Source organism: Podarcis bocagei, assembly GCF_964188305.1.
Source record: "Podarcis bocagei genome assembly, chromosome: 2".
NCBI lineage: Eukaryota > Metazoa > Chordata > Lepidosauria > Squamata > Lacertidae > Podarcis > Podarcis bocagei.
The window spans coordinates 101,309,819-101,329,234 of record NC_138126.1 but is presented as its reverse complement, the minus strand read 5'-3'; the positions used below and the strand labels follow the sequence as shown (position 1 = coordinate 101,329,234).

Genomic DNA, 19,416 nt, shown 5'->3' with positions numbered 1-19,416 from the left:
ATCGCGCAATGCATGCTGGAACATGTAGTCGGTCTGAAGTCGGCTCCCGCTCGCGATTTCATCCCACTTCCGGTGGCAGAAGAGGCCTCCTTGGCCGAGCATTGTGGGAGTTGTAGTTGACTCTTCCCCCCGTCTCTTGCGTTGTGCTCTCTTGACTCAGTAAGTAATCCAAGGTAGAGACCTCAACGGGAAGCCTTGTTTTGCAGGGGCAGGCCAGGATCTGAAGGCAAAGCGATATAAGAGGGAGAAAATAGGCGGTGTAAGAGCCGCAGCTCGAGTAAGTTCAGACAGGAAGGGTGGTTTTCTTGCTCATTTGGTAGTGGAAATGGTATTTTTGCCCTCATTGCCACGTGCGCCTGCTCCTGTGCTCCACTGCCATAGCTGATTCTGCTCACATCTATACTGCTCGTAGTAACCATGTTCAGAATAAACTAGTAGCTAGTAGGATAGATTGCAAATGCATTTTCCACCAGCCCTACAGGATCATAATTCTAAAGCCTTTACTTGGAATTAAATTTATATCAGTAGGAATTACTTTTAAAAAAATAATTACGTGCCATTAAGTTCAGTAGGACTTCCTCTCTTGTACATTTGTGCAATCAAAGACTGAGACTTAGTCACACCGAATTCAGTGGGATTTACTAAGTAAACATTTATAGGACTGGATCACACAGTTGCAGTTCCTGAGCTTGCTTAGCTCCCTGGAAGTAGTTCTGTATCCAAAAGGTTTAGGGCCGGGCCGTTAGGCTGCCTTCCTAAGAGAACTTAAGTCATTGAAAGTCTGATTGAATTTAATGCATCTTACCTCTGAGTAAACTTGGCTAGGACCAAGCTTTAAGTCCACATACTAGGCACTGGAGCTACTGACACTGAAATAGTGCTAAAATGCTTCTATACAACTATTGTCACCATCTCTTAACAACTTCGTGCCAATTGCATGATGGGCAATAGAAAATACACAAATAAAGTTGTTTTATTTCTCAGAGTAATTTTAGTCAGAACCTCCCTTGGCATGGACACAACTGACGGGCTGAGAAACAAATAGTGGGTACAGAGCAAGGAAATGTGATGGCATACACTTTCTCTAAATTCCACTAGGGCAGGCAAGGTCTAGCTTTCCCTAGGGGCAACTTTCCAGGGGCTGCATGCCAGTGTTGGCTGGGACCAGAGGCAAATGCAGACAGAGCAATGAATATAAATGTTATTGTGTACAGTACAGTGGTACCTCAGGTTAAGTACTTAATTTGTTCCGGAGGTCCGTTCTTAACCTGAAACTGTTCTTAACCTGAAGCACCACTTTAGCTAATGGGGCCTCCTGCTGCCACCGCGCCTCCAGAGCACGATTTCTGTTCTCCTCCTGAAGCAAAGTTCTTAACACGAGGTACTATTTCTGGGTTAGCGGAGTCTGTAACCTGAAGCATATGTAACCTGAAGCGTATGTAACCCGAGGTACCGCTGTAGGCTATTTTCTACACAAACACACACACACACACACAAATACCCCTATTGTTCTCCATCAGGGCTAGTAGGAATCATTATCAGAGTTCAATGACATATTCCAACCAGGCAAAAACACTCAAAAGGAATGTGAAGCAGGGCCTTTAGTTTGGTGAGGAGCACTACAGTTCCCAGGATGGTTGGGGGGGGGGGTTATGTGCTTTTAGTCTATAGTGTGGATCTGACTGGTTGATACACTTTGCCACCTCTTCCCACAATTCAGCAACTATTGAACATTCCCAGTGCTCATCTTCCTAACGGCTTCCCTGTCTCCATGCTTTCAATAGAGAGCAGCAATTCGTCCTTTAGTAAAACTTTCAAATAGTCTGATGTCTGCAGAATCTGCTGCTGATCCAGCCTTTTAAATTTGAAATCCACACTGATCAGAACTTTTACTTCTCTTTTTCCTCTATCCTACTCTTCTGTTTATTTGATTTTCTCTTCTTTTTTGTCTACTGAGGCATGAATGTGTATGAATGTGTTGCTGAATGTATACAATTAGAATATTCACAACAAGTTTTTTTAAAACCTGCAAGACAGTGTTGAAGGGAAAGTGTAGGGAGAGAATGGGCGAGGCAAGGTAAAAATACATATATGAAGCCGTTTCAACCAATTTCTTATTGCTTTACATATTTTTCTTACAATTAAGACAGTGGGTGGCGCTGTGGGTTAAACCACAGAGCCTAAGGCTTGCTGATCAGAAGGTCGGTGGTTTGAATCCCTGCGACGGGGTGAGCTCCCGTTGCTCGGTCCCTGCTCCTGCCCACCTAGCAGTTCGAAAGCACATCAAGTGCAAGTAGATAAATAGGTACCGCTCTGGCGGGAAAGTAAACGGCGTTTCTGTGTGCTGCTCTGGTTCGCCAGAAGCGGCTTAGTCATGCTGGCCACATGACCCGGAAGCCGTATGCCAGCTCCCTCAGCCAGTAAAGTGAGATGAGCGCCACAACCCCAGAGTCGGCCACGACTAGACATAATGGTCGGGGGTCCCTTTACCTTTAAACTTTTAAAAAGCCAAGTGAGTCTAGTTTTGTTCAGGGGAAGTTTGCAGATTTCAGAGCCAATGTAATTTGACGTTTCACACAGTGACTTGTAGACACAAGAATTAACTGCCTCTATTGAAAAGAACTGTGCTTGGCAGTGTGAGGTGATACATAATGCTTGAAATGTGATAGTGGTTACTTTTGCTGCAGTCACTGAGTGGTTAACTTGTATGTGTGAACTCATCCTGAGACTGAACTGTTACTGTGAACTAATTTACAAGTAAGTGGATTTTTCTCACATAAACATAAAGTGTCTAATTCTCATCCCTGATGGCACACTGTAGTGTCATATTGTACCCCACATCTCTATAACAGTTTCTCACAGAAAACATGTGTGATTCCAAGGCAAACCTCCAGGGATGGAGACAACAACTTGGCATCTTTGTGTGAAAGGCTGGTTTCATCCTTCCCAGTTAAATTAATGCATTAATTTGATAACACGCACACAAAAATAAACAAGTTTTCCTGAAGTCCTGTATTCTGCAGAATGTGCACCCCAGATTTCAGCATCTTACATTTCCACAGAATATGAGAGACTAGCCAGACTTGCATTTTGATTCTGGCTAATCTCTCACATTCAGGAATCTTGTAGAACAGCCACACTATATATTTATTTTTAAAGGGTTCTCTTACACCACACGAAGACCACAGGTGCCTCTTATTTTAGAGAATGGCTGTCCCATAAAACAGGCACTGAAGCTCTCTTGAGTCCTTTTAAAGATGCTTAATCTGCCAACTAGTTCTTGTTAAGTTGCCTTCATTACTTCAGAAACTTAACCTAAAACACTTTATCAGATTCTAATTTGATTTCATATGCATCATTATATGTGTGTTTACCCTGTGTGTTTAAAACCAGAACTCCTTAGCAGAAGGAATGTCCGTGAGAAAGTCAAATATTACTGCTAAACTACAACTCCCAGCATGCCTTACTTCCTAAATAATAGGATTTGGCAGAGGAAGAATTTAACTACATTACCCATCATGCTCCGTTTCCCTTGGTTACTTAGGCTGGCGCTGGCAGTTGAAGGGTGAGGCTGTATTTCTAGCAACCCTCAGTGAGTGTTTGGAAACCTGACTGCTTTGTCTCGGGGTAAAGTTGGCTAGGCTGGTGCCATTCCTAGTGCCCTTATGTGGGGTTTTCTTAAAATCTTAAAAGCATGATTACCTGAGAGAAAGCACTCAGCAGCATGTATCAGGGTGGTAATATCTGACTGTTGCTGTCCCCCAGGCTACCCTCGGCTGCCATTTCATACCGGGACCCCTCTTAATTCCTCATCTACGTGGAGGGGCATGAGTGACACTGATGCCTTCCACAGAGATGGATGACTTCCGACGGTCCTACGTTAGGCTGTGCAAGGAGAGCGGTGCTGAACCCCAGGAAAGTATCCTTCAGCACTTGGAGGAAGCCTCGGGGAAAAGCCGCTTGGATTTAGCTACACACACCCTTTCTGTGGAAACCTGCGGGGTCCTGGGCAAGCTCTTGCAAGATGAACTCCAGTTCACCGAGATCACGCTGAGCAATTGTATGCTGAGTGAAGAAGGTGGGGCTCTGTTTGTTCATAAGGCAATTCTTGATTTCTGTTCTTTCCTGAGAATAGACTGTAAAAGCCAAAGTCCGTGGCCTCTTTTCCTCATGGCCTCTCACCCATCCTTCAGTTGCTGATGTGGCTTTGTCACCCATATGTTTTCGTTGCGTTGTACAAGTGGGAATTTCTTCTCCTCGTAAAAGGGGTTTCCAGTATCACTTGGGAAGGAATAAAACAAAAGATTACAAGTTGCCATGGGAGGCCCAGGGGGAAAAAGGGCTTGGAATGCTTGCAGGTGGCAATTGCCGTAAGGGGATTTGGTCACTATTCAGAACCATGATGGCTCTATGAGGGGTACATTTGAAATCCCATCAAGAGTCAAACAATGATGTGTGAAGTGATGTAAAATTGATTTTTGCAGAAAGTGGATTTTCCTCAGTGCCACAGCAGGGGAGGAAAGGGTTAACACCCCCCCCCCATGCTTGCTAATTACCAGCCACCCAGCCTGGGGCATTTTTTCCATAATGTGAAGACAGCATTTAACAGACTAAGCCCCAGAAAATATTACACTGAAACAGAATTTTCCCAGTTCCCAAATAACATGTTGTTAACAGTGCCAGGCATACACTGCAATTTCTGTGATTGCACTATGTAATAATTGGCAGTGGGGGCAGAATACAGCATTCTGAGAATACAGGCTTATTCCTAACCCTAAAACATGGGTGAAAAGCTTGTTGCCCTCCAGATGCACTTGTTGCACTCCCTGATCACTGGTCATGTGGGCTGGCGATGATGAAAGTCGTAGTCCAAAACATTCAGAAGGCACAGGCTTGAGGGAGACGGCCTTAAAGTATTCAGGTAAAATAACAGGAGCTGTAGGGCAATTAGAGAAGGCCAATGGCCTCTCTAGAATTGCCCCATTTTTCTTTTTTTGAGAGAAGGTGTGCCTTTTGGGACTGCCTTCTACAATATGGATGAGAAACATCCAGGGGTCAAATGCAGCACTTTATCTGCCCCTCAAGGCTTCTCCCCCCCTCCCCCAGACACCTCTCCCCTGCAGACCTCCAAGTGTGGGTCCATTTAGTGTAGGCATTCCATTAAGTACTTGAGCCTAGAGCCAGTAGCAAAGCTTTGGATTGGGCCTGATAGCTCACAACATCCATAAGATGATGCTATAAATGAGTTATGCCTCCCCTTTTTCCAGGCCAGAGTTATGGGTAACACATAATCCCAGAGGAAGACCTTTTGGCACCCATTAGAGCAGGGATAGCCAACATAGTGTGTTCTAGATATTTTGGACTACAACTCATCCATCGTCCGTGACCGTTGGCCATACTGACTGAGGCTGATGGAAATTGTCCACAGCATATATAGGACAACTGTTTGGCCACTCCTGAGTTAGAATCACAGCAAGAAGTTGCTAACTACAGAGCTTGCCTGACTGAAACAAATACCTGCTGACTCTTGCTGCTCATACCCAGGGGTTGAGAGGCCAGACCTGCAGTACAAAAAAAATTAACTGCTCTTTCCTTTTTCCCTTACAGGGGCTAAGCTACTACTTCATGGACTTTGTTCCAACACTGTTGTGAAATCCTTGGATCTGAAGGTGAGTCGGTTCCACTTCCAAATAGTGGGGTCCAGAAATGACTACAATGCAACTTTGGAATTTTGGGAATCCCAGCTATTTTTAAAGGCTGAATTCCTCTTCTTCACGGTTGCAGAGATACAGTTTTAAATGTAAAGGCAGGAATTCAGAATCGTAAGTCCCAGTTAATTGCTTTAAACTCTTACAGGTTCTGTGCATATGGTTTTGCATCCCAGTCCTAAATACATGGGGAACAAAGTGCCAATAAGAAATAGCTAGCCCCTCATTACCCCCCCCACAAGCCAAGAGAGACAGATAATTTGCTTAAGTTGCAGCATATGATTAGCCCAGACCTCAAATGTAAACAGCGTGTGTCTATGTTGCTAGTACAGACTCTCTTTTTTGCAGTTTAAACGCCATGGCTTTCTGCCCAAAGGAATCTTGGAGTCTATTTATGTACTTACTAAATTTCACCCTGCTTTTCAGTTCAAATAACACAAAGTGATGTACAACAGCAGAATCATAAAAATAATAGTTGATAATGAAAATAAAAACATAACACTGAATGTGAACTGTAGTCCACATTCACAAGAGCTAGTCATAACATCTTTACAAGTTTCTGACTCCCAAGAGTCCTTGGGCAAAGCCACGGTACAAAAAGTTATTTTAAAGCAGTGTTGTTTGTAGTGTAGATGTTCTTGTACCTGACGACGAGGCAAAACAAGCAGCTGAATCCCATTTAATGGGGACCATGAGTGGGAGAGGACCATTGTGCTCCTGGCTTGCTTAAGGGCTTCCCACAAGCATCTGAGAACAGGATAACAGACTAAGTGGGCCTTTGGTCTGACCCTGCCGTGCTCATATGTTATCCTGTTAACTGCTGGGGCTTGGTTTGTTTCAGGGAAACAACCTACGATCTGTGGGGGCAGAGGCTCTGGGGAAACTGCTCAGGCAGAACAAGACAATCCGGAGGTGAGCAGCTACAGGGATTTGGGGGTACATCTGCTCCTTTTGGACCTTTCTGGGGGTGCACTGTGTGCATGTGTGCATCAAGTTCTTTGAAATCTGACTGGGAGCAGCTTCTGTTGTTGCTCAACGAAACTGGAAAGACTGAGTGGGTTCTTTCTTGTCTCTACAAAATTATTGATTGTCACACAATATTACCTCATAAAATTGGTACTGAGTGCGAGGAAAATTAAAGGCTCCTTGCTTGGTGTATAGCCCTGTCTTAGCTGTGCCGTTACGTCTCTTGCCTAATGTGGTTTCTCTGCCTTTCTTTTTGACTCTTCCCCGCTCCCAACTCCAGTCTCACTTTGGAATGGAACAACTTGGGTGTGTGGGAAGAAAGCTTTGCCATTTTCTGTGAGGGCCTTGGCGCCAATGGTCACATCCAGTACCTGGATCTGCGCAATAACCAGATCAACCACCAGGGGGCAGGAGAGCTGTCCATGGCGCTGAAAGCCAATTCCAGTCTTCGGGAACTTGGTAAGACTGATGTCTCAGACGTACTTCTCTGGGACACGATTTCAGAATAAAAATCTACTCATGCCACACCAAATCAATCAGCAATACATTGGAAAACACAGCTAGGATTGTCCTTAGTATTACTTGATGCTCTTGCTCTCATTTTAAAAAGATACCTATCCATATTCTAGAAATAAAAATATATTATGTTGACACTATATTATACCACACTGAAATGTTTAAATCTTCCTTTGATGGTCCTTGAATCTTCCCTGCCCGGCTACATCAGTGGGGGGTGCCACACCCTTTGAGAACCACTGCTCTAAGCAGTGAAGCATCTTCCCCTTCTTGTCAGCCCAGTTCCTTTTTCAGGGAAGCGATGACTGCTCTCCTGGCTTGAGTCTTGGACTCTGCCTACATCTGAAGGTATCTGCAGGGCATTGCATGGATGTGTCCAACCCCTGTCTGCACAGTGACCCTCTTTCACCCTGGGATTGTTTGACTCCTGCACTGCAGCCACAAATGCTACTGAGCAGCATCTTCAGAACTGGAGGTGCTGCTGAGGCAGTTGGGCATCTCACTTTGCAGATTTTGATACAGTGGTACCTCTGGCTGCGAACGGGATCCGTTCCGGAGGCCCGTTCGCAACCTGAAAAGAGCGCAACCTGAAGCGCCGTATCTGCGCAGGTGCACTGCATGATTTGGCACTTGTGCGCATGCGCGAAGCGCAATTTGGTTCTTGTGCGCATGCGCGAGCGGTGAAACCCGGAAGTAACCCTTTCCGGTACTTCCGGGTCGTCGCGGGACACAAACTGAAAAGACGTAACCTGAAGCGTTCGTAACATGAGGTATGACTGTACTCTGTTCAGAAAGATATAAATTTGCCCACTCTTGACCAATCAAGCCAGGGCAAGTGAAGCTTAGAACTGTACAGGTGCAGACACGGCCTTAGTGGCCTGTTCTGTGCCTTTTGGCATGAGGCCTTCAGCTGCTGAGCTTTATTGGCTGCCTGGCTGGCACCTGAAGCAACGCATGGCAAAATACTCAAAACTCTCCACACACACAACACACACACAGGGGCAAAGTCTCCCTAGCAGGCAAAGTATCCTTACATAAGCATTTTCAAGTTGCATAATTTGGTGCACACCTAAACCCATAGTAATTAATGGGCTTAAGCACCTCTAATTATGCATAGAATTATACTGTTCGTTTCACACACGTATAATAAAGTATGGATCTGTTGCTTTGCATCAGTTCAGCAAGCATTTATCTCCCTAGTACAAAAAAAGGACATGAAGGGGAATGCCACCAGAAATTAGCCTCCCAGCCCTTTTCACTGGACCCTCGATGAATTGCAGTTATAGGTAACATTCCCCACCCCCCCGAAAGTGGCCTAGTTTCAGCTGCTGGTGTGTGAAAACTTGGAAAAGCGAGATCTTGTGTTTAACTGGTGGTCGTGTGTGGTGCTTTTCTTCTTACTTAGATCTGCGCTGGAATAACATTGGGCTCCTGGGGGGCCGTGCACTCCTGAATTGCCTGCATAGCAACCGGGCACTACGACAACTGGAATTGGCCGGGAACAATGTGCCCAGTGACATCCTGAAGGCTGTTGGTGAGCAGCTGTGCCAACCCTTTACGTGCTTAGAGTTCTGTATTCAGCTGCTGCAGTGGGCTGCCCTGTACCCAACAGTCCTGTACAAGAGGGACAAGGGGTCAACATCCAGCCTGAGACCAAAGAAGATTTTCAGACAGGCTCACAGTTCTTTGAAGTTTACAGTACATCCTGGGCAGGGAGGGAGGGCAGCACATTTGCTGGGGGTTTTTTAGTTTATATTATGTGCATCTCAGAGGTAACCGGTAGGCCCCTGTTGAAAACAGAGTGTTTGGTTTACTCCAGCAAGGCTCTTCATATGTTACACTCCCCATTTTGATGCCAGATGCACAGGGAACATACTAACAGCAATTGTTGGATTTCACATTTGTGACTCTGGGACAAAACTGACCTTATTGGTCATTGGTGTATGATTGATTGATTGATTGATTGATTGCATTTATATCCCGTCCCTTTTCTCCCAAGGAGCTCAAGGTGGTAACAGCCTTATGAGGTTGATTAAGTTGAGAGTTAGTGACTGGCCCCAAGGTCACCCATTGAGTTTCATGACTGAGTGGAGACTAGAACCCCAGACTCCCAGGTCTGGGCCCAACGTTCTATCGACTACACATCACTGGCTGCTCACCCTGAGCAGAATAGTTGGCGAAAAGGTTCATTTATGCACTTTCTCTCTCTCCCTCTGGCCCAGATCAAGCCATGGAACACAACCAAGAACGTCAAAACATCCTCTGCAAGAGTCGGAGCATGACCCAAGTGCTCAGCAAAGAGGTGATAAGCTTGAAGGAGAAGAACTCTAGACAGGTTTGTTGGCTTTGCTTGATAGTTTTTTGGGGGAATGTGCTACGGAGTTGTCCTGTCCTCTTCATCCATGGATTCAATCAGGTTTTCTATGGAGTGGAAGGGTAAATTTGTAATGGTGCTTGATCTTGAGGGCCTTGCATTTCTAACATCACTTGGTAATTCTTCCCAAGTTGCCAGAGGAAGTCGTTCTGATCTACAGAACCCTCTCAACTTCAGATGGCAAACTACTTTGAATATACTAGAAATTGAAGCAAGCCTGGACCAGTTTGTCTTGTCTGGTCTAGGGAAGGTTGTTACTGTAAAATCATCTTGCTGTATCCCTGTGGCCTGGTAGAATTGCTGAAGCCAATAGAAATGGGTAGGAGAATCCCTCTCAGTGCTCTGTGTAACTTTCAGCCTCCCAGACATATCATCTGCACTAGTCCAGCTAATAAAACTTAATTCCTTAAACTCCCTGAAAGTAATCCATTTGATTGAATGAATCCTTGGTCTTCCTATATATACCTGACAAGACACCTGTGGATCTAACCTGTTGCTCTTCAGCATCTTGGTGTTTACCTTCAGCTCTTGTGACTACAGCGGTAACGTTCCCACAACAAAGAAAGACTTGTGGTCTTGTGAATAGAGCTTGAGGCTAGGACTGGGGAAACTCAGGTTCAAGCCATAAAGCTAATTGGATGAGTTTAGGCCACGCTACCTCTCAACTTAACCTGCTCCAGAGGATTGTTGTGTAGTTAAAATGCAGGGAGGAGGCATTGTGCATTTCCTAAAGCTCATTAGTAGAAGGGTGGGGTTAAAAATCTATAGACGTGTTAACTGGAGGGCTGGGAAGTACAGCTGTGGCCTGAGGCTAGAAAAGTTCGACTCTCCTAGTACTCTTGAGTACATTGGCCTGCCTGCTGCTTGAATTTCAAACTCAGGTTACTGATTTTACACATATGTGATTTCCAGTACCTGGATATGATGGACACCATTGACAAGCAGCGAGAGGTGATGAACCACAGCAGTAGGTGAGTGGATTGTGGGCTGCAGATTTTTTCCCCTCATCAGCTGAGTCCAGACCATGGTTCCTCAGTGTTATTTTCAGGTGCTACTAAGGCGTTGCACCAAACAGAAATGGTAGCATGGAACAGGGAGCATCTCAAAAAGAGGATAATTCCACTGTGGAAGTTTAGAGATATTGCTATTTTACTTCGCTTCACTTTGTATGGTACAACCGTGACATCTGTGCTGACCCTAATAGGTCTTATGGACTAGCAGTCAGAATACTGTTTTTATTTATTTTAAAGTTTTTTTTTTCACCCGCCTTTCCTCATATAGTCAAAGGCAGCTTACAAAAATATCAAAACAGGTTATTCAGAGTGCTGAACCCTTGTAAAGCAAAATAAAAAAATTCCTTCCATTAGCACCTTAAAGACCAACTAAGTTAGTTCTTGGTATGAGCTTTCGTGTGCATGCACACTTCTTCAGATACACAGAAGAAGTGTGCATGCACACGAAAGTTCATACCAAGAACTAACTTAGTTGGTCTTTAAGGTGCTACTGGAAGGAATTTTTTTATTTTGACTATGGCAGACCAACACGGCTACCTATCTGTCCTTGTAAAGCATTACTTGTCACATAGGAACTATCTACAAAGTATGCTGTGGGTTTTTTTTTTTTTAAAAAAAGATTTCTAAGAAACTTCCTTCGGCTTGTTACTGTTTGTCCCGTTTTAACCAGTACTTTTGTCACAACTTGGCTGCTCCCTTCCCTGCTCTTGCTACAAAGTTTATTTTGCAGATAGTCCCATACCTGGATATTGCCTCTCTCCTCCATGCAGGGTATCAGCAACACGAATTGGGCAGTTGCAAGAGGCCCTGACGGAGCGACATTCCGTGTTGAACTCGCTACAAGCAAAGTAAGGAGCAGCAACTCTTTGGGAACCTGTTGGGCAAGAGGATCAGAAAAAGCAGGATTTAATTTCCTTTTTAAAAAATAAATATTTATTAAAAATTTCCAATCAAACCAAATTATATATTCCAAATTATACAAATTATCCAACAATCAAACAAAACCCAATGTTATGCCTAATTATAAATTTTTATTATTATTATTTAGCTGACTTCCCATGCTTTGAGATCAGAGGGAATCCTAATCATCTCCTATTTCTACTGCATTTCTAAATATTACAATAATTCCCTTAATACATTCTGATGTTAATCCTTCAGCAGGATTTAATTTCCAACCAGATATCTGGCTCAAGCGGAATCTCTAAAGAGTTACATCCACACCATCCAATTACAGCCCTCTTATACCACTTTAATAGTCACTGCTTCCTCCAAAGAATTCTGGGAACTGTAGTTTGGGTTGCTGAGAGCTGTTAGGCAGCTCCTCACGGAGCTACAGTTCCCAGCGCCCTTAACCAGTTCCCAGGATTCTTTGGGGGAAGCCATGACTGTTAAAATGGTCTAAGAGAGTTTTAAATGGATGGTGTGACCCATCTAATACACCATCTTGTTCTCGCTACTGGGACTCCCTACTGGATCACAATTTTATCTAGACCAAGTCACACCAACCACACTACCACTATGCAGAAATACATAGCTAAAAATTAAGAGGTGGGTCCCCAAATGCATGTCTTGGCAGAAGGTGGTCCCAAGTCTCAAAAGGTGGAGGATTACTGTCGTCGTGTACGCCTGGAGAAATACATTGGACTTGACCTGTGTTGCATGAATGCTGAAATGGTTTTCCAGCATCCAAAATGGATATGCTGTCTCTTTATTTAGTTATCACAATTATTTACATTCCACCAAGGTGGCTTACAGGTAATATTTCAATTAGGTTAGTATTTTTATTGTATTTCTAAAATATCTATCAAAAACACATCCTGATCCTTCACACACAACGTTCACCCTGGGGTGGTGAGGAGATAGTCAAGCAAGAACAGGCCCTGTTTATCATAGAATCATAAAATGATAGAGTTGATGTTGATCTAAGTACATATTTCTCAGAGGCATGGAGAGAATGTGGCCTTCCAGTTGATGTTGGGCACAAACTCCCATCAGCCTCAGCTTGCCTGGCCAGTGGTGAGGGATGATGGGAGTTGTAGTCCAACAAATATCGGGAGGGCACCAAATTCCTTGTCCCTGAAAACCCTGTGAAAGTTTGTTATACTGGGTTAACTCCCCTTGAGAATGTCTCCTCTGTGCGTGAGGTTTTGTGGCTGTAAAGGTCTTCAGGTTGAAAGTGATTATGCAGGACAATTTGGCTCCTCCACCATCTGATTCTGGCCACAAGCACATGGGTGTTTGCTTTGCTGCATGTCCCTAATCTCATGTGACACTTCCTGCCTTGCAGACTCCAAATGACGGAGGCCGCTTTGGCTTTGTCCGAGCAGAAGGTGTGCAACCTGGGAGAGCTGCTGAGTACGGCAAAGCAGGAGCAGGCGAGGCTGGTTGAGAGCCAGGCCAAAGAGTTGCAGCAACACAAAATGGTAGGCTGGGATGATCTGGGCAGACTGGGGCCATCTGTGGCTGAGCAAGTGGCAGGTGGCCAGTGTGGTGTAGTGGTTAAGAGCAGTAGTCTCGTAATCTGGTGAACCGGGTTTGCTTCCCCGCTCCTCCACATGCAGCTGCTGGGTGACCTTGGGCTAGTCACACTTCTCTGAAGTCTCTCAGCCTCACTCACCTCACAGAGTGTTTGTTGTGGGGGAAGAAGGGAAAGGAGATTGTTAGCCGCTTTGAGACCCCTTAGGGTAGTGATAAAGCGGGATATCAAATCCAAACTCTACTTCTTCTTCAGCATGGAAGCCTTTGTTGGGAAAGGTGCCCAGAGCTGATGTGGTGGTATGGGAAGCAGTGCTACATAGGGGGTATGTGAGGAGGATGGAAGAAAAGTAGGGGAAGAAGAACTGATAGTTGCCACTGCCTGCCTTTGTAGGCATCTGCTAATCGAGAGGCAACACTTCAGCGAGAACTTTCAGCAGCCCATGAGAAAAACCTCCTGCTCAAGAATCAGGTAAGAGAATGGCTTGAGTATCTGCAATGGGTAGCTTACCTCACACACACACCAGGAACTCTTGACTGCCCATCTTCTCCTTTTCCTGCCGCCAGGCTCCTGCCTCTCACCCTTGTCCCAGCAGTCCAGGGTGCAGAGACTGGGCTTGCTTGGGTACCATAAGAGTGGCTTCCTTCTAGGTGAGTGACCTGGAAAGAAGGTGCAAAGCACAGCAGGAGCAGCTCTTCCAGGTGAAGGAGGACCTGACCCACACAACTGCAGAAATGAAGCTGCGGGCTGTACAGGCTGAAGGTGAGCAGGATTTGGGGAGTCTGGAGCTGCTGAGTGTAAAGTGGGAGTCTGGATTCCCTAGAGGAGTTGAATGGGTGAAGGACCAAGCAGCTGGCACCTCCTTGTAGTTCTCCCTGCTTTTTCTCAGAACGTTTGGACATGGAGAAGAAGCGGTTCAAGCAGGTCCTTGAAGATGCAGAGTCCCTTCGGCTGAAGGAGGTAAGGTTGAGGGCGGCCATCCCTGGGGAGAGGGGGGGGGCATGATAAGAAGACAAACACAGATCCCTTCTTAAGGAGGCAGAGCTGACTCAAGCTAACTCTCGCGTCTCAGGCGAAAATTTAATTCCTTCATTTAGCATCTTGCTGCATAGGATGTAGGGTCGCAGAGTTTTTCCTACAAGAGGTTTCAGTTCCTTTCCCATTTCACATGACTGAATGAAGAGAAAAGGAAGGGGGTGCCCCCAGGCAGACAGCAAGGCCCTAAGTGGGGGGTGGAAAGGCCTTTTATTCCCTTTTGGGGGGAATTCCCTGATTGCAATCTCCATTTCCCTCTTCTCCATACAAAGGACTGGATGCTTTCCCAATGGTTCCCACATTTCAGATCTTACTTCCCAAGAGTCTGGGACAGGGGAAATATATTTCCCCTTGAGGGATCTCCCAAGTAGCCTGTGTTGCTTGTTGGGTTAGACTGACTCTAAGCAGAAGCTCCATAGTCTGAATTAGTCCTCATTTCTTATCAGGAGGTCAGTTCATTCATGTATCTATATTGAAAGGAAGGCTTTGCTCCCAAACCATTTGGGACGGAGTGGAGCCCAACATCCTTTTCTGAGCTGAGAATGAGAAGGTCCCCATTTGCTGAAGGGGTTACACTAGATGGTGCTCAGATGCTGTTATGTACCCCCTTCCTTTGTGCCATTCATAATGCAGGTAGATCACCTGAGCCATCACATGGAGGCAAGTGAGCGGTCCCTGCAGGAGCGCATCCAGAGACTGGAAGCCATCCGCATAGGGCTTGAGGAGGTGAGTGGAGCGGCAGCAGATCCGCCACAGGGTACGAAGTCCCAGCCATAAGCTGCTTACTGCCATAGCCAACCTTTGCGTGAAAAGCATACCCAGTCCCTATCCTCTGTTGTTTTTCGACCTCCTCTAGGATCTTGGATCCAAATGCAACCTGTTGGATGAGAACACTCAGGAAGGCCAAAGTGACGTCGAGATTCTTAACAACCCAAAGTTGTCACGTAATGCCCTTTTTTTTGCTATTGTAACTAGGAATTGAGCCGAGTGAAAGCTGCTGCCCTTGTAGAGCGAGGCCAGATTGAGGAAGAGCTCATCAAAGCCAAGAACCAAGCCAGGTTGGAAGAGGTGAGCGCGGCTGGGTGCTGAGGGTGGAGCTACATGTTATAAGAAACAATGGGGGTGGTTGCAGAAGCTGCAACAGCAGCAAACCACTTGACTTGTCCCCATTCCATCCATAATGTGTTGTACCGCCTACATCATATCACATCACTGTGTTTCAACAGCCACACGAGTGGCACCCAGTGATGTGGAAACAGTGCCGGGAAACTCTCCATGTCATAGCATCAGGGTGTGAAACCACTTTGAGAGAGGGGGGGGATAACCATTTTCCATGGCAGCTTCATGTTTTCTTGCCTCTGCAGAACAGCAAAATATATGTTGCAGAGCTGCACACGTGGAAGCGAATTCAACATCGCATTGTATTGCTACTTCCAAAAACTGCAGGTGGCAAGCACGGTCTTAGAAATAGGAATTCCCCTTTCTCAAACACACACACACGGCTAACGTGAGCCCACAGTCTATGCTTTTTGCTTCACAACTATGGCTTTTTCAAAAGTTGTGTGCAATTTCAGTCGAATAACTAAAGGATTAAAATTTGCACCAATAATGGGTGGAGGTTTTCCTTAACTGGAAGGCGGCCCTAATTAGTGCATGCCGGTGTCATATATATAATTTCAAGCAGTTGCTTTCCCACCCCCTCCTCTCCCACCCCCTTTTGGGCTTTGCAGCAACAGCGACAGGAGCACCTGGAGGAGAAGCTGCGGCTGATGATGCAGTCCCGTGACGAGGCTCAGAATTACTGCCTGCAGCAGAAGCAAGCAGTGGCTGAGGCCCAGTCTAGGGAGGGCCACCTGAGCCTACAAGTGGAAGGGCTCAAGAGGCGGGTGGAAGAACTTCAGCAGGTGAATGGAGAGTGTGCTTTGGAGGCCATGGTGACTGAGTGGTATATACCGTATTTTTCGCTCTATAGGACGCATTTTTTCCCCATCCAAAAATGAAGGGGAAATGTGTTTTCGTCCTATGGAGCAATGCAGGTTTTCGCTGAAGCCTGGAGAGCGAGAGGGGCAGCTATCCGCAAGCCTTCGGAGCGCTCCCCCAGCCTCTACGCAACCTTGCCTCCGCTCCCGGACCTGTTCTGGGGGCTGGGGTCGGGGGAAGCTCGGGCTTCCCCTGACCCAGCCCCACGGCTAAAAACGAAGCCGCACACAGCCTCTCCCGGCTGGAGAGGTTGTGCGTGGCTAAAGAGGAAGCCAAGACAGCCAGCGGAATGGATCCCGCTGGCTGTCTTGGCTTCTTTGCTCTTTGGGGCTGGGGGGGGGGGAATAAATTTTTTTTCTTTATTTCCCCCCTAAAAACTAAGTGTGCCCTATGGTCTGGTGCACCCTATGGAGCGAAAAATACGGTAAATTGCCTAAGCAGCAATAATAATAATAATAATAATAATAATAATAATAATAATAATAATAAAATAAAGTGGAGAAAACGGGTAGGGCATCCTTCACTGCCAGAAAACCTAAGATTAAATTTTCAAACACATGCAATTTCTACTGACTGAAGTATTGAATTGGTGTAGAATTGGGTGTCTGTAAGACATGGTAGATTACCTCGGGTTACATACGCTTCAGGTTACAGACACTTCAGGTTACAGACTCCGCTAACCCAGAAATAGTACCTCAGAGTAAGAACTTTGCTTCAGGATGAGAACAGAAATTGTGCAGCAGCGGTGCGGTGGCAGTGGGAGGCCCCATTAGCTAAAGTGGTGCTTCAGGTTAAGAACAGTTTGAGGTTAAGAACAGACCTTCGGAACCAATTAAGTACTTAACCCGAGGTACCACTGTACAGGGAAGGGATGGGATGGGCATCTCCTCTGAGCTTTTAAAATGGTTCATACTTAGCCTGCAGCCCTCTTGACTTGCTTTGTCGCCTGTATTTCGGATGGCAGGAGTTGAGCAGCAAGGAACAGGAGAAGGTAACTGAGATCAACAAAGTGCGAGTAGGGCTGCAGGAGCAGATAGGACACCTTGAGGCCGAGAGGACGGCACAGGAAGGGTTGCGGGAGAAGATTGCAGCCCTGGAGCGACAGCTGAAAGGTAGGGAATGGTGTGTCTCTGCTTCCCTGGAAGCTGCAAGAAACAGTGTGGTATGCCATGCCTGTGAGACCAAGGTGATCTGTTTCTAACTCCACCAAGGACTCTTATTGCATCCTTTGATGCCTTGGAGCTGGGTCTGACAAATGGGACCTTTTGCATCCTGCTTCCCTCTTGCTGGCAGATTTGGGACTGAAGGAGGCAGAGATGGCTGACATAGAGTCCCAGCAAAGGAGGAGGAAATGAGAGGGCTGTCTGGAATCCATGTGGCAGCCTCTCTCAAACTGAGAGGAACACATAAAGAGAAATAGAAGCATTTGATGCAGGGCAGGAGTAGAAGATTAAGTGGCTCGTACATGAGCAAGAGGTGTAAAGGTGGGACCTTTGCAGTCTACCAGCTGGGGACAAAGTCACATCCAGCCCACGGGATTGAGAAGATCGGGGCAACCCCTCTTATTTCTGCCTCCCAGCTATCCCAGATGCCAACTCCCCAAACAGCAGTGCAATTGTAGCTCTTGTCCAGTAGCATCTTTGGAGCTGGGGGAGTGACTTGTCACAGTTAGCAAGAGAGAGGGTTGTCCATTTTGACATTCTAGGAGGTTTCCATTCAAAGAAGAAACCTAGATTTCTCCACCAGCAGAGATCGTATGGGCAATGGGGGCTTTCGTATGGGCAATGGTGTGCTGATGCTTTGTTCCTCTTTATGTAGTTCTGTCCAGCAACCACCGGGAGGCGCTACTGGACAAAGAGGGCGAAGTCTCAAGCCTACTGGAGAAGCTGCGGGTTCGTGAGGCTGAGATCTCCAGGATGAGGGAGGAGGAAGCCCAGCGAGTCAGCTTTCTTCAGAACGCCATCATGTCTTACGTGCAGGGCTCCCAGCAAAGCACTCAGAGCCCCAAGAAGTGAGCATGCAGATCCTGGCTTCAAGGAAGGGAGTCTCAGAATTATGACTGTGGACAGGTTGTGGAGTATCATGGAGTCCGTCTTCCTTATGTCGCTGGGAGATCCTGCAAGAGAGACTGCATTGCGTCAGCTTACCTGAGGCTGGGCCTGAGGTATCATTGGAGTGTTTGCCATTGCCTTAGGAACTATTTCAATGGTTCACACCAAAGCCAAGTCTTGTTTTTAAACCTGCAAACTGTGAGGAAGTCTCCAAGGCAAAGCCATCCATTCCAGTTTGTGAGACCACAGAAAGGTCTGGTCGCACGGGCAGGAAATACGATGTCTTCCTACACGACAGGCATTAGCCTCAGCCTTTGGTCTGATGCACGTTACCTCAGCAAAAGCCCCCTCCCAGCAGCAATGTGGTCAACTGTCCTACTGTATCAGGAACAAGTGAAAGCACCCATTTCTCAGATACCCCAGATCATGTAGGCATTTCCCACGCCAGACTTTCACCTGCACAGGGTCTACTGATGCAGACATGGGGGAAATTCTATTCCATGCAGAAGGTTGGGACAGGAATTGCTTTGTATAGCCTGGTCTACATCCATCAGCTCCTTCCACAGAGCATATAATTTGCCTTCCATGCTTGGGAGGAGCCCTCTTGTTGCAGCTTTCGAAAGTAATCATTACAGTGAGCGAACCTCTAGCTGCTGGTGCATTATTTCCTAGGCTTGAAAGTGGTACAGGCTTGAGTGGCCTAATGGGGCAATGATGGGGCGAATTTGCTGTGTTCCTTTCATGGGAGTGGCAAGCTTGGTGTTCATTTATAATTCCAGCTTTAAAAGCAGGATAAAAATGAATGAAATGTTTCTACTTTTGCTCCAGTTCAAGGGCCGGTTTGTGCACAGACCAGTGTTCATTCTATGTGTCTTTTCACATATAACTGTGACGCTGTTGTTTATGTATAATTTGACAATGGCCTGGTGCACAAGACATGCTAAGCCAAACCTTAGCTTAGCGAGACCATGCAGTCTCCCCGGGGAAAAGCTTTCAGCTGCTTTACTTCTCCCTTGTCCTTTATGTTGCCAAACTGCACTGAGCTCAGCTAATGTTTGGTTTAGCATGCCGTCTGAACTGTGGTTAGTGATGAGGCTACTTAACCACAAGCCCCGGTTCAGATGACACATCTTGGCTTAGCTCAGCACAGCAGCTAAAAGCACCAGGGAGGAATACAGCAACTGTGAGCTCCTCTCCAAGAGCTACACACTCTCGCCATCTCTCACTATGCAAAGGTTTGGCTTCCTGTGTCATGCAATCAAGACCCATGTATGTCTACCCACCCTTCATACATGCT

At 46.2% G+C, this 19,416-nt stretch overlaps 1 protein-coding gene across 5 annotated transcripts; it reads left to right on the top strand.

Annotated features, from left to right (window-relative positions):
• The first annotated feature begins 20 nt into the window (after positions 1-20).
• LRRC45 (leucine rich repeat containing 45) lies at positions 21-18,768 on the top strand. Of its 5 annotated transcripts, none has more exons than XM_081184568.1 (18): positions 21-159; positions 3,766-4,078; positions 5,608-5,669; positions 6,550-6,620; positions 6,955-7,133; positions 8,596-8,724; positions 9,413-9,525; positions 10,477-10,535; positions 11,348-11,425; positions 12,865-13,000; positions 13,447-13,524; positions 13,704-13,815; positions 13,943-14,013; positions 14,722-14,814; positions 15,064-15,156; positions 15,819-15,992; positions 17,033-17,180; positions 17,887-18,768. In XM_081184568.1, the coding sequence occupies exons 2-18, from the start codon at positions 3,841-3,843 to the stop codon at positions 18,081-18,083; spliced, it is 2,031 nt and encodes a 676-aa protein (XP_081040694.1). In that variant the 5' UTR covers positions 21-159; positions 3,766-3,840; the 3' UTR covers positions 18,084-18,768. The 5 variants fall into 5 exon arrangements, with proteins under 5 accessions (XP_081040694.1, XP_081040697.1, XP_081040698.1 ...); XM_081184571.1 differs by lacking the exon at positions 21-159 and adding an exon at positions 172-277; XM_081184572.1 differs by lacking the exon at positions 21-159 and adding an exon at positions 3,546-3,565.
• The last annotated feature ends 648 nt before the right edge of the window (positions 18,769-19,416 follow it).

What these genes read in the sequence shown, in the direction of transcription:
- LRRC45 (XM_081184568.1), top strand. Translation starts at nt 3,841, where the DNA reads ATGCCTTCCACAGAGATGGATGACTTCCGACGGTCCTACGTTAGGCTG. An exon ending in TTGAACTCGCTACAAGCAAA is followed by an intron (nt 11,426 to 12,864) that starts GTAAGGAGCAGC and finishes CCTGCCTTGCAG; the next exon opens with ACTCCAAATGACGGAGGCCG. An exon ending in AGTCCCTTCGGCTGAAGGAG is followed by an intron (nt 14,014 to 14,721) that starts GTAAGGTTGAGG and finishes TTCATAATGCAG; the next exon opens with GTAGATCACCTGAGCCATCA.